Genomic DNA, 14,780 nt, shown 5'->3' with positions numbered 1-14,780 from the left:
TTTTGGCCATTATGGGTAATACTGCTGTGAACATTTGTGTATTCTGTGTATCTGTGTATGTTTGGGGTATAATTAAGTGCAAGTGGACTAAAGTGTGGAGCTCCCCGATGGGCTTCAGCCTATCAGGAGGGACACGCTCCGTGGATCCCACCAGCCACCCACCCGTGGGAGCCCAGCACCGTGTCCTCTGCCCTGAGCTGGCATCGCAAAAATCCTTTTAGAGGAGGGGACAGCCAGTCGACGATCCCTACGGGCACTCCCTCTTCATGCATTTAGCTTCTAGGAATGAGTCCGCCAACAAACTGCAACCTACTTGGAAAAATAACCCCTCTCCCAACACCCCTGCATGCAAAGTCACTTCAGTTCACTGCTTTAAAAGCCTCTCTCCTGCTTCCGCCCTTTATCCTTTTTATTTATTTATTGGAAGACGCTGGGAACGTAGAGAGGCTGTTAAGAGCACAGGATGCTGTGTGGATCTGGTGGGGGGACGCCAGTTCTTAGCAAGAATGAGCACACGTCCGCTAGTCAAACCAGGACAGAACGCGTGAGTCAGGGGCCCGTGAGGGCGCCGTCCGCGCCCCAGCTGAGGGCACCCCCTGCTCCCTTATTCTGCAATCCTGCCCCGGCAACGCCAAGGCTGTCAAGTCCTTGCACAGCATAGACTGTCTCTCCTCGGCTCCCTTTTTATTGTACTGGGAAGACTACCCCCTGACTTCATAGAGTTTTACTTAAAAAAGAAAAATCGTCTCTTCAGATTTATGTCCCGAAGACTCCGTTATCGGTGCCAGCACACAAAACCGACCCAGGAAGGGGCAGAGCAGCCCTGAAAATTGCTGCTCGATTTCAGGCGTTCCTGAGAAACCTCAAGGCCCAGGGAGCAGGAACAGAGAGGGAGATATGGAGATTCCTGTGGGTCTGTGCAGGGCTGGCTGGTGCAGAGGGCGGCTGCCTCGGGGGAAGACCTGGGGGCTGGTCCCGGGCTGGCAGGACACGGGGTGACCATCCGAGGTCCACAGGAGTCCAGACACATAGGAGCCCCCTAGATCTTCAACTGTCACGGTTGGTAAGTCCCCGTCACACACAGCTCCCGTTCTGCTCTCGATGTTTCCTCTCTGAACGCACGCACTCAACCACAGACCGAAGTCCCTCATCTTCAGAGGGACCCTCGGGAGACCCAACCAGACTTCCAGAACACAGTGTCTGAGAACTTTAAGATCGCAACACTGAACTGGGCAAGACCTTCTCAAACGCTAACGGAGAGCAGACGGATTCATGAAGCCGCTGATGAAACACAGCAAGAATTAAATATGGGACACTGAATGAATGGATGGAGGGACTGGAATCTTGATGGCTTCGTTTAAAAACACTGCTGGTTCTTTAATATTTTGTTTTCCAGATTGAAAGGACCCCTTTCCTCCTTCCTTTTAAGACATTTATAACTTGCAGGGATTTGATAAAGCATAGGACTGTAAACCCAGACTGAAACATTTCCCTTTTTCTCCCTACCGGATCTCTCCAGAATTCAGAAACTCTGATCAAATATTCTCATTCTTCATGACAATATACATATTAAAATAAGCTCAATGAGAATCTGTTCCCTTTGCAACGGGACTCAATTAGACAAGTCCGTAGCCTGGCTTCTTAGCATAAAGATACTTTAAACGTCTGAGATTCCTTATTATCAGACACTTTTAAAGAACTGACATTGACCTTAGAAAGCCAGTGACGCCCTTGGATATGACCAGAGCATTACTGAATATCGTATTTGAGAACATAGAATCAGTATCCTTCCTACACTGATATCAATAATCCAAGTTTAAGAAGACTAGACTTATTTTTTTTACAAACAAATGAGTTTTACTCTATCTTTGATAAAAATGAAATAACTATAAAAATTGTATTTCAGATGGAAAATTAGAATGTACCCATGACCAGACTCTCGTTGTTAATTGTCTCCAAGGCTTGTGATCTATGTGTAAATGCAGGACACGTCCGGACAACCTTCACTGCTGGATGGGAACGCCCACGACATCACCAGAGGCTCAAACTGCCACCCGGGGAGACCCCTGGGACTGAAGCCGCCAACCTCATTCCACCCTTTGAAGATGCTTCCAACTTAAATCTAGAAATTTTCTCAACAGGCTGCTTATATTATCAATGATCAGATTATCAACCTTTGCTTTTCTTCTATTTCCAAAGAGATGTCTCTTATTAAATGGCTGATTGCTCCCATCAGACAGAGACCTGGTTTAGACCTGGTCTGCAGCACTGTCGCCTGAAATAAATCATTTTCATGTTCATCCAGCCCTAAGTGACCACGAGGAGAGGCGGTTGCTAACACCTCGTGTTGTGGTTTAACTTCGACAGGAAAAACTTGAATCTCATTATAACCCATTGGGGTTGCTTAATTGGTTAGATCTTGGCTTCTGGGAATCTGCTCTGGGGGGAGGGGTTCATTCCTTGGCTAGTGTTGTCCTGTGGTCGTCTGACTGACCTCCATCTCCTCTCAAGAGTTTTAAACGCCCCTTGATGGTCACTCACACCTCAAAGGACGTCCATCGGGATCAGACACCTTGGGGAGCCCAACAATCTGACCACCCATGCACGTGACAGCAAAGCACCTGTTGGCGCCGGGGATCATGGGAGTCCTCAGCCCGGCTGCGTCATCCGTGGTAGTGATGGGAACGCCGTACCAGCTGCTCACGCTCTCAGTTTGCTGAGGGACTGACCCAAAGCGGGGAGGATGCTAAAATCACACACGAACAACAGAGCCCAGCCTTGAAAATTCCCTGAGCTGACAAACCCAGTTTCATCACACAAGCAAAGCTTAATTCAGCTCATTCGCAAGACAAGCGAGGCCAACTTGACCTGGGTCACTGCTGGCTTCTGCCTTGGAAAATCATAAGTGAGACTTGAATTGTTCCCCCAAATTGATAGGAGGTCACTGTTAACCCCTTTCCTTTCCTTTAAGAAAATTCTAATACTTTGAACAATAACCAAGAAGAAGAGTCAGTCCCTGCCTCGGGGCTCTGGGAGCTGCCTGCTTTCTAACTTATGTGCCACCCCCGTCCCCTCCCCCATCCACCCCCCCACGTCCCCCCTGCCCAACTCCGAGTCTCATTCCAGGCTTTGCTTCCAGGGCTCTCGGTGTGCAAACTGTCCTCTGGGTGTGTTCACAGTAAACTTCAGGGATTCATTGGTTTTACTTCTGTTTTTTTCCTGAACTTTGGACACAATGAAGCAAGCCTGTTCTCAGGTACGGACCACCTCCATTGCCTCGTAGGCATGAATTCCAGTTACTTAGCACAAGGCTGAGGCACAGTGGCCTTCCCCGCTCTCCCCTCTAGCGGCCTGCAAGGCCAGGACCAACCGAGGTAAAGTGGACATGGATCCCAAACAGGAAGAAGTTGGGCAAAGTCTGTCTAACACGGCACTTTGAGGAAGCAGGGGTCCGGGGCAAGGCCCATCCTCAGCGTCCCGAGGCCTTGGTGGCACCCAGACACGTGGGGTGGCACTGGGCATTTTCAGGACTGACGACTCGGTTGTCGGCATATTTTGGAAGCCACTGGAATAGTGAGTCACGCCTCTGCTTGCTGTAAGGAATCTCGAGGTTTATTTCAAGAAGCCTCAGTCATGAAGGAAAACCTCCGTGAAAAGAGACATTTGTGATCTAGGTTTGATAGCAGGTATTGGTTTGCACGACTTCCCTAAATGTCTGCTGGGCCCTTGCTCCCTGCTTCGCTCTCCGCCAAGGGCCAAGGGGCCTGCGCCCGTGAACGGATGCACTCGACGTGTCTGCGGAACACGTCTGGTTATGCATTTTTCATTTATGTTGGCGATCACAATTTCTTATTTTCTCAAATAGGTCTCCCAAATCACTATGGCTACAGGAAACAACGCTTCAACTTTCCACACTTGACGTGTTTGAGTTAAGTTTCTGAAGTCGTGAGCCAAAAGCAGGCTGCTTCTTTTGACTCATGAAGGCGGCATCATTCGTGAAAACGATCTTATCAAGGAGGCCTAGGCCAGGTTCCCAGACAGGCTACTGGCCCTATAAAAATCCCTACAAAGTCCTGACTGTCTCCAAATAAAGCCTTGTCGTCAAAGCCATCGTGCAAGGTACTGAAGGAGAACACCTCTGGATTTCACAGTCAGGAGAGGTCTTCCAAGGGCTCCTGCAAGACCCCTGAATTTCTCAGTAGAAAGATGGATTTCCCTACTATCCAACCCGCAGCCGCGGCCGGAGGCTGCTGGAGGCACGTGGGTCCCGTGAGCACGTGCACTCACGCGCAGTCACTGTCCGTGCTGCGTCTTCATACAGCCTCTTGCATTCTCTTACTGAATATTTTATCCTTGAAACAATCCGTTGAAAAATGAACATTACTTTTAACTAAGTTACAGTTCACCACGTTCTCTGGAAGGGAAGCCTGCTTCCCCCACACTCGGCCCATCAGTCACAGCAGCGGCATCCTTCGGCCTCACGTCGGGACTCTGGGTCTCCTCTGTCTCCCCCCAGGACTCTGGTCTGTGGTTGGAATGATCAGGAAGGCTGCTGCACCTCATGGCCCTAAGCAATGCCCAGCCCAGAACCGCGCCATCACCGCTCTCTGTGCTCCAAAGTGCTTGTCATTATAAAAAAAACCCAGTGTTTCTCTTTAAACAAAATCATGGCGAGTTGGAAATGAATACAGCATCGAGAACAGACCTGGTGGGTGTGGTTTTATGCAAGGCACGGAGTCCTTTTACTGCTAACAGAATTCAACGCTTAGGGAGGTTTTGATGGATGTTTAAACACAGCCCCTGTGAGCGACAGTCAACATTCATAGACATACTTTCTATGGGCCAGGCGCTGTTACAAGCACCTTACAAATAAATATGGGCTCTCGGGGGCCTCCCACCCCTACAGAAGGAGGTGCCATGATGACAGCTGAGGCAGAGGAGAGGGGACAGAGGTACGGTGAGGTCAGGTGAGCTGCCCACAGTCCCACAGCCAGGGAGTGGAGGAGACAGGCTCAGGGCTGAGCCAGCTGTTTGCAGGAGCTGGTCCTCACCACCGTTTCTGCCCGTGATGATGACAATTACAGAAAACATCCCCTCCTGTCCAATGAAGCAGGCCTGGGGCCCACTGGCCGCTGAAGGACTTGCTCTTCCTGGGACCCAGGCACCCAGTGACTCACTCAAACCCACCCATGGTGGACCACAGAGCCTGCGTTTCTGAAGGCGAAGCTGTGGTCCATATATACAATGGAATATTACTCAGCTATCAGGAAGAACGAGTTCTCAACATTTGCTGCAACATGGACGGCACTGGAGGAGATAATGCTAAGTGAAATAAGTCAAGCAGAGAAAGACAACTATCATATGATTTCTCTCATCTATGGAACATAAGAACTAGGAAGATCGGTAGGGGAAGAAAGGGATAAAGAAAGGGGGGTAATCAAAAGGGGGAATGAAACATGAGAGACTATGGACTCTGAGAAACAAACTGAGGGCTTCGGGGGGGGTGGGGGAGTGGGATAGGCTGGTGATGGGTAGCTAGGAGGGCACGTATTGCATGGTGCACTGGGTGTAATACGCAACTAATGAATCATCGAACTTTACATCAGAAACCAGGGTTGTACTGTATGGTGACTAACATAATATAATAAAAAAATACTATTATGAAAAAAAATGAAGGCAAAGTTACGGATCAGTCCAAGTGCGAAGGTAATTAGGGCTCTGGAATCTTGAAGCGTGTTAGTGGTACCATCCCTGTCTTCTCCATCTACTTTCCAAAGCCTGGGCTGTATATATTTATTTTACAATGAAATGATCTAAAACCCAGCGTGCCAAGGGACCCAGGGAAAACAGAACTCAAACCTTCCGGATCAGTGTCTTTCCCAGCCAAGGCAGAAGGAAGCAAAACCCGGTTCCTAAACGTATGCTGGCCTGGCCCCGAAGTTATAAGGGTAACACTTCCACTGAGCCACTGGCACCCTGACGGGGAGGGGCGTCCCTCCTCACACACAGTCGGCAGGTGCCTGGCTGGCCAGGCTGAGAGTGTGGATGTGATGGGAATCCCCGCAGGGCAAACTTTGTATCTTGCGAACGATGGAGGATTTCGTAACATCGCACGATGTCGTGGAAGATCTCGATCCTATCCAGAACACACTGGCAAGGGAGGGTCTGGTCAAATGAGCCCACTTAAAAGTTGAAAGAAAACATGACAAGGACGATGACCAGACAGACATTTCAGAAGAGCGTTATTCGAATCTGAAGGGTGAAGAAATGCCTTCAGAAACATTGAAACCCTGGAGTGCATTTTGTGAAAACAAACTCAAACAAAGCCTTTTAAATGACCGTTCTTGACATTATACAACAAAACCTAAACAAAAGGAAATACACGAGACAATGCTTTCATTCTATTTTGCAGATATTTTCCCAAGCAACTCCTTCAACATTTGATGTATTTCTTGTTTTAAAAAAGAACCAAGGCAGAGCTGTAATTATGACCTAAGTCCTTCTGCACTTGAAGGTAAAAAAAAAAAAAAAAAGAACACGATTTTTATCATCTTTATCTTTTAAACAAATCTCAAATATTTTCTCATTATTACGAGACCCTGGTCTACATTTTAAGAGGATTTGCTGTAAGTGGCTTTTCTCCAGTATTAATAACCCTCGGAGAGCAGACGCTCCCGGACCGACCTCGGAATCATCACACAGTGACAGAGCAGCCCTATTAGAACTCAAGCGCCGAGCCAGCAGTGGGGGTGGCAAGTGGGTTATTCTGCTGTTTCAATTTACTTTCTGTTCTTTCTTTTTTTAGGAGCTGGAATACCTCTGTGCAGGGATTTTCTATGGGACAGACTCCTTTAATCACAGCTACGCCAAGCTCAGGAACTCAGATTCCCCCAGCCCTGACTTGGCAACATTGAATCTCACAATTTTTTTTTTTAAAGGGTGCATCCTTGCCTTTTTCTCACATATTCACCCGAAGTAAAAATACCCTAAATATCATAAGCCCTATGTCTCTTCTTGGGCTCTGCGAAAATAAACTCTCAATCATGCAACAAGTATCTGCATATCTACAAAAGAACTCAAAGCTAAAGAAAAATCACAACCTTCTCCAAGTTCGATGACAACTCAAGGTCAAAAGAGAGTGATTCGTTTACCCTTGTTTCCTTCCGATGCGGTTTCTGGCCCCCTTCCCCCGCCCCCAATCCGCGATATGAGAGGCGCTGCTGAGAGCCCTGGTATAGCTGCAGAATCTGGCTTCACTGTGAAGCCCGAGGGTTCCTGAAGGTGGCGAGACCCCAGGCGTCCAGCCCCACCTCACATGAGGCACGCGCAAGACTGCCCTGGGCCAGCCTGGGCACCTACCTCAGGATGAAGAGGTCCACGGTGGAATTGCTGGCGACGGTGACATAGGCAGTGACCACGTCTCCTTGTTTGACTGGCTGGGAGGGCAGCCAGACGGCCACGTTGCTGTCCAAACGCAGCTCGCTGAGCTGGGCCGTGTCCTGGGCCCGATAGAGGCTGACAGCGCCGATCCTTTGCAAGTGGGGCACAGCCTCGTCCAGCCCGTCCTTGCCCGGCCGGATGGCATTGCCCTTCCTGACGTCGCCGCCCGCACAGTCCCCACGCGCGTCCCCCGGCTGCACGGAGTAGTAGAGCTCCACGGGGCTCCCCTCGGGCGGCCCGGGCGCCTTCTTCCTCCCAGCCACCACACTGGGGGGCCCGAACCAGGCGGCCAGCAGCTCCAGCTCGGCCACGCACAGCCCCAGGGCCCCCTGCAGCCGGCAGCCGGCCCGCACCTCCCGGGTCTCGCGGAAGGCGAACACGCGCAGGCAGGGCAGCCGCTCGCCGGGGCTCTGCGCCGCCCAGTCCCGGCCCAGCACGTGGAACAGCACCTGCACCTTGGGCCGGCTCAGGTACACCTTGTCCCGCACGATGTGCGCCTTCAGCTTCCAGTTGAGACCGAACTTACTGGTTGGGCCGAGAAAGTTCGAAGTGACCATCAGTTCCAGAGGCACGACCTTCTGCACGGAGAAGGGCCCGTAGCTGACGTTGAGCACCGGGGGCCTCTTGGCCTTGTACGTGAAGAAGGACTCAACCCTGGTGTGCAGGCTGGAGTTGCGCATGACGTCCTGGTTGGCCTCCTTCAGGAAGAAGGACGTCTCTGCTCCCAGGATGTGGTAGGTCACAGGCAGGAAGGGTGGCAGCGAGGAAAACCGCGGCACGTTGTCTGTGACCCCTCGGCCCTCTATCACTGCAGGGGGCAAAGAAAGAAAAGAAAAAGACAAAGATGGGGTTATTGATGGACTCCTTGGGCAGCAGGTCCATAAGCAATTTAGAAATGAGGAGAACATTCCAAAGCCCACTTGGCTAGAATTTCCGTGGTCCTCCTGGGATCAGCCAGTAAAGGACTAGATGCTCTGCAAATTACAAAATGTAGATTTTTGCACGTTACGAACGGTTGAATGGTGATGATTTCATGGTGCCACCAAGCAGAAAGCTGGCATGATACCCATGAATGTGGAGTTGGGATGTTGATTAATAATTTGCATGAGTTTAAAGCATACTTGATAGCACGGGTACATCAATAGAAAAACAGACCAATGGAATGGGTGAGTCTGTAAATAAACTCACGTACGTCTGGAAATTTAGCATGTGATAAAGACAGCACCCAAGTCATGAGGCAAAGAGAGACTTTTTCATAAATGGTTCTAGGACAACTGGCTAGCCACTTGAAACAAAGATACAACTTGAAAAAAGATACAATTAGATCCATACCTCACACCATACACAAGAATAAACATCAAGTGAATCAGTGATCTAGACATAAGGAAATAATATTTTTCCAGTTCTAAAAGAAGACAACGGATGAACTCCTTTATGAACTGGACATAGGGAAAGCTTTCTAATTATGACTCAAAATCCAAACGCAATTTTAAAAAAGTGATAAACTTCCCTATGCAAAAATTTTTAAAAATCTTTTGCGTAACAACAAATTCATAAAGTTAAACGGAAACATGGCTCACTGGGAGATACTACAAACTGCTGGCTTATGGCACGCAACCCAGCCTGGGGATGGGCTCTCTTTGCCCCACAGTATTTTAGAAGATCGCTAAGAATGGGAACCATCTCGAACAACTGGGAAGTATCTGGGTCTCCAGTTTCTCCTTACACATGGGAGGACCTGGCGACATTTAGGCATTATGTCCACCTGGCAATAAGGGGAGAAATCACTTGGCAGGCCACGGGGCTCCATTCAGTTACCTGCTTGTAACTGTGTGGGTGCATCTGAGTTGGATAGCTCTGACTAGAATCCACAGCCTGGTAAGCCGTCCTACCCTGGGGGCTGGAGCTCAGCACCGAGACAGGCAAGAGCATCACCCCTGCCTTTCTGCCCTCCTCTGCCCATTGCAGACAGGGACAGCCGTTCTACCAGCAGGATCTTGCCGCCTGAAGGTTCTTCTCTCTAAAGATTCCCTATGGCTTCCTCTCACACTGTGGGCGGCTCACTGAGGACTCGTTACACACACAGGACAAAGAGGTTAAAGTGCCCAATGGCTGGCTTTGCAAAACCCCCCAAAGCCCATGGCTGTGCCCTAGTCTTTGAACACCAGCCCAGAAATGCCAACGGGCCCCCATTCATATATGGAGAGAGAGGACTGTTCTGTCTCCTCCGGCCGCTCCACCCTCCCCTGCTGGCCTTCCTCCTGATGGCAGCAGGTGCAGCCCATCCAGCATATGGGACGGCCTGTGCCTCTCTCCTCTGGAAGCTCCCCTAATCCTTTTCCCGGCAGGGACACTGGCTAGCAGATCAAAGCTGCCTTTGGTGGTGCTGCAGCCAAACGGGCTTGGGTTGTCAAGATGGCTTTTCAAAGAGACAGCATCCTCCCTTCTTCTCCGCCAGAGGCTTTGTTCTGAGGCCCCCAGGAGCAAGGGTGCTCACCCCTCTCTCTCTGAGGAATGTGTCTACACTTCCATTTTAACCCTCTCATTCCAGAACCAGGTGAAATCATTCTCAAAAGGCCCTGCCAAAGTAGAACATTCCAGAAAGAGTACTGGCTCCATGTCCTTAAAAAGGCCATTGATTATTTAAGCAACTTATAACATTTTGTAAAAACCAAACTAAATTGCCACATCAGATGTTTTGTTCTAGTTACTCATCCCTCTTCAAAAAAGCTCTTACACCTTGAAGTGTGGAGATTTAGAGACTGATTTGTTTAGGGGTGGGGGAGGGGGGACGGGCTCTCCGAAGGAGCAGAGCAGGACAAACCCATCGCAGGGAGCGCTGCCAACAAGGCTTCTCCTCGTGCTTCATTCTCCCTGTGTAGGGATTCCTTTTTTCTACTTTTTGAGTTCAGACACACACACACAAAGCCTAAAATATGAATCTCTTATTTTTTAGTAAATGCTGAGTTTGTTTTCTATAAAACAAAGCTGGAGCAGGCTTGCTGTCCAGATGTCTCCTTTCTCAGGATTCTCCATTATTTAAGTAGGTCACTCCTTCTTCTCACAGAGCAAAAAGTGCCTCGATCTTACTTTTCTGCTGAACCCAGTTCTGAATTTTCCAGTTCACAAGAGATCTAACATAAGCAAGAAGAGACAGACATGGTGAAGAAGAAAGTGGGTCTAGTATGGTGGTTAAGGGCATGAAGGTTGGTTGTAGAGGCATTAAGGGTTGATCTACTCAGCCATCATGGAATCTTTAGCAAGTTCTTACCTTCTGGGAGTTTCAGTTTCCATGGGTGGATGAATGGATGGATAGATGGACAGAAGGGTGGGTGGATGGATGGATGGATGGATGGACGAATGGATGGGTGGATGGGTTAGTGTATGGGTGGATGAATGGATGGACAGGTGGGTGGATGGAAGGATAGGTAGATGGATGGATGAATAGATGGATGGGTGGGTGGATGGATGGATGGATGGACGGACGGATGGGAGGATGGATGGATGGATGGATGGATGGATGGATAGAAGGTTGGACAGATGCGTGAATGGATGGGTGGATGGGTGGTTGGATGGGTGGATGGATGGGTGGATGGGTGGAGGGACGAATGAATGGGTGGATGGATGGATGGATGGATGGATGGATGGATGGATGGATGGATGGATGGATGGATGGATGGATGGATGGATGGATGGATGGATGGATGGATGGATGGATGGATGGATGGATGGATGGATGGATGGATGGATGGATGGATGGATGGATGGATGGGTGGATGGATGGATGGATGGATGGATGGATGGATGGATGGATGGATGGATGGATGGATGGATGGATGGATGGATGGATGGATGGATGGATGGGTGGATGGATGGATGGATGGATGGATGGATGGATGGATTGGCGGACGGACGGATGGGAGGATGGATGGATGGATGGATGGATGGATGGATGGATGGAAGGTTGGACAGATACGTGAATGGACGGGTGGATGGGTGGTTGGATGGGTGGATGGACGGGTGGGTGGATGGGTAGGTGGGTGGATGGGTGGAGGGACGAATGAATGGGTGATTGGGTGGGTGTATGGGCAGATGAATGGATGGACAGGTGGGTGGATGAAAGGATAGGTGGATGGATGGATGAATAGATGGATGGGTGGGTGGATGGATGGACAGAAGGGTAGACAGATGAATGAATGGATGGGTGGATGGATCGGTGGGTGGGTGGGTGCATGGGTGCATGGGTGGATGGGTGGATAGGTAGATGGGTGGACAGGTGGTTGGATGGATGGATGGATGGATGGATGGATGGATGGATGGATGAATGGATGGATGGATGGATGGATAGATGGGTGCATAGATAAATAGAAAGATAAATAGGTAGATAGAGTCAGATATATGGGATATAACAGAAGCTGTGTAGAGAAATTAAAATGGCCCCAATTCTCCTTCTGTACCTACACCTTTTGCATGTGGCTCTGCAACCCTCCCAAGAGGAAGTCTGTTGGCCTCCTCGAATCTCTGCTGACTGTGTGATTTACTTTGGCCAAAGATTATGGCAGAGAGAATTTGAAAGGCAGTGAAAATACTCTGTACGAAACTGCAACGGTGGACACGTGTCATTACACATTTGTCCAAACCCACAGAGTGTACAACACCAAGAGCGAGCCCTAATGTAAACCACGGACGTGGGTTCCTGGGAACTCTCTGTACCTTCCTCTCAATCTTGCAGTGAATCTAGAACCGCTCTAAAAAAAATAAAGTCTTCAAAAAACAGGCACTTATTGAGCATATGCATTCCCATGACCGCCAGGAACATCTCTCCGCACACACAATGCTTCCAACTAAAGATGGTGTTTCCTAAACTCCAGACATTCAGGCATCACTCTCATGCCATCAGCCAGACAGTTATGCATTGCGAATCGATCAATGATTCTATCAATAATTAATACTTTATTAAAGTAAATACTTAACCAAATACCAGTGAATTAATGAAAACATGTGTTTAGATAATCCCAGTATAAATAAAAACACAGGATCCCATGATCCAAATTGTTGCCAGTCTATGGCTCTGCGCCTGATATTTGCCATTTCTTTGTTCAGTGGGGAGGTTACTGAGTGTAAGGTGCTCAAGACGGTGACACCAAAATGACACTATGCCCTCGATGAAATGAGAATAATTCAAACAGAATCGAAAAGGGAATCGCGTTCTCCTTTGCGAGACTCGGGCAGCTTCACAGCATGTCCGTGTGCCTCCAGCTGCAGCCCCGTGGACGGTCACGAGCATGGCCCCCCAGGACCTGTGCCCATCTGCACCCTCCCACGCTGCGACTGTGTCGATCACCTAAACTCCTCTCACACCCTGGGGAGCCCTGGCCAGAGCATGAAGGAAGCAGAGGTAATTACCCGCCGTCCCTGAGTTTCTTTCTTTCCCGACACTTGATCTGCTGATGGCCAGGGAACCATCTCCTGGCTGTCGGCACCCAGCGAGCCCAGACAAATATCCGCCCTCTCATTCTGGTTCATCTGCCCACACCATCTCCCAGAAAGACAGGATTATTCGGTAATTTTTATCGATCTGAGACAATAACCGTGGAGAAGTCCGAAGCTGGTTTCCTAAGGCCACGGGCGAGGGACCAGGGGAGCCGTTGACAGCGGCACCGTTTTATCTGGCCTTCCTGTGACGGCGCGTTCATTAGCTGTCTGCCTTCCTGTTTATCCATTTTCTTTATCTGTGTCGCCTGTCAGCGCCGGGGATATTGTATCCTCCATCAGGTGTTCATCAGAGAACGCTACGGTGGGGCTGCGGCCGGAAATTGAGTTTTTGAGATTCTGAGATAGTGAACACAGGCGAAGTCCGCGTCACTTAGCACCCAGACAGAATAACGGCGGGGGAAATGACCCTTTCAGCCCGCATGATGCGTCACCTTCATCATGACGCTCACTTGTGGATGTGTTGACGGAGGCGGGTTTCTCGGAGCTGGTTCTCTCTGGGCTGGGATGCGTAGGTTGTCCAGACTGGAGAGAGGACCCCAGGATGGGGCACAAGCAGAGCATCCCTCCAGGAGAGGCTCGGGGTGTCGGCATGCGAGGAGATGGAAGGTGGTCTAGGAGCGGGGAGGGGGCCAGAGTTTGCTCTGAATGGAGTAAGCAGCAGGTGCCCACAGGGTCCTTGGTAAAAACGCAAGGTCCCGCTTTCCTCTCAATGGAAGAATTAACAACCAGCACCGTGGTGCCTGTGACTTTCAGGGACTGCCCAGAGGGGAGGGGTTTGCACCGCGGTTCTGCACCTGCATATCTGATTTTAAAGCACTAAGAGATTAAAAAAAAAAAAAAAGTGCGGACATCTGCTCATTTTACAAATAGGAAAGCACATACCTAGAAAAGTTACTGTCTTTGAACTCTAAGAAAAAAAAAGTGACGGGAATGTCCCAGATGCGTAAGTGGTATTGTCTTAGGCTGTGCAAAGGATCCTCGACTAAGGGTGATTTTGCCCCGAGACACACCCGGTAACGTCTGGAAATATTTCTGGTTCTCACAACTGGAGGCAGGGGGAGCTCCCAGCATCTAGAGGCCGGAACCCAGCAATGCTAACAGGACAGGCCCCTGCCGCGAACACTGTCCAGTCCTACATCGGCAGCTGAGGCTGGGAACGCCCGATCTGACCTGACTCACGTACAAGGTGTCCGTGGTTCATCAGAGGTACAGGTGAGACAGAGGAAGGATTTTGGCCAAACCCTCTTCAATCCAAGGAGAGGAAAGGTATCCTTGTGGGTTAAGGGCCTTCCTGATGTCAGACAAAACCCAAGGAATCCCCGCTCCACAACGTACTAAAGATTTTGTCATTGTTGTTTTGCGGGGTTTTTTGCAAATACCTTAAGCTTTTGAGCTTTAACGTCCTCATTTCTATATAGGGAATCCTATCATCACCAAGTCACAAAAGGCGGTAAGCAAAGTACCCCTGGACAGAACGTGCCCGAGCGCTGGGAAGGGTGCTGTTGTTATTACATTATTATCCTTCTTAGAACGATTACTATCATCATTATTTCAGTCATGCTGCTAAGTTAGAGTAGAAAGTTTTCAAGGCCACAGAGATGTGGAAAGGAACGGGCAACATCTGTGTGAGAAAAGATTCCAGCACCAAGAGCGGCGGTGGGCCCTTCCACGAGTCCGGGGGGCCATGGGGTCACGACCGCCTCCCGCTGACCCACCTGGTATGAGGCCCCCAGGAAACAGAGCCTGCCTGCCCCCATCCACCTCAAGGAAAACCCTGATGGGATTTTTCCTTCCAAGTCCCTGCCGTTTACTTGAAACACAAGCCGGCCGGGTATTCTGAGGGG

The 14,780-nt window shown here is 49.7% G+C and overlaps 1 protein-coding gene across 1 annotated transcript in view; it reads right to left on the bottom strand.

Moving 5' to 3' along the window:
* TMEM132C (transmembrane protein 132C) overlaps positions 1-9,188 on the bottom strand; it is a 195,727-nt gene extending 186,539 nt beyond the window's left edge. Inside the window, exons 1-2 of the mRNA XM_040619422.1 lie at positions 9,167-9,188; positions 7,360-8,248 (exon numbers count right to left, since the gene is read on the bottom strand). Coding sequence (XP_040475356.1) covers positions 7,360-8,248; positions 9,167-9,188 — 911 coding nt within the window. The remainder of the gene's footprint in view (positions 1-7,359; positions 8,249-9,166) is intronic.
* Between the last annotated feature and the right edge of the window lie 5,592 nt (positions 9,189-14,780).

The sequence above is a fragment of the Ursus maritimus genome, unplaced genomic scaffold (genome assembly GCF_017311325.1).
Source record: "Ursus maritimus isolate PB19 unplaced genomic scaffold, ASM1731132v1 scaffold_33, whole genome shotgun sequence".
Taxonomy (NCBI): domain Eukaryota; kingdom Metazoa; phylum Chordata; class Mammalia; order Carnivora; family Ursidae; genus Ursus; species Ursus maritimus.
This window is presented reverse-complemented; position numbering and strand designations above follow the sequence as displayed.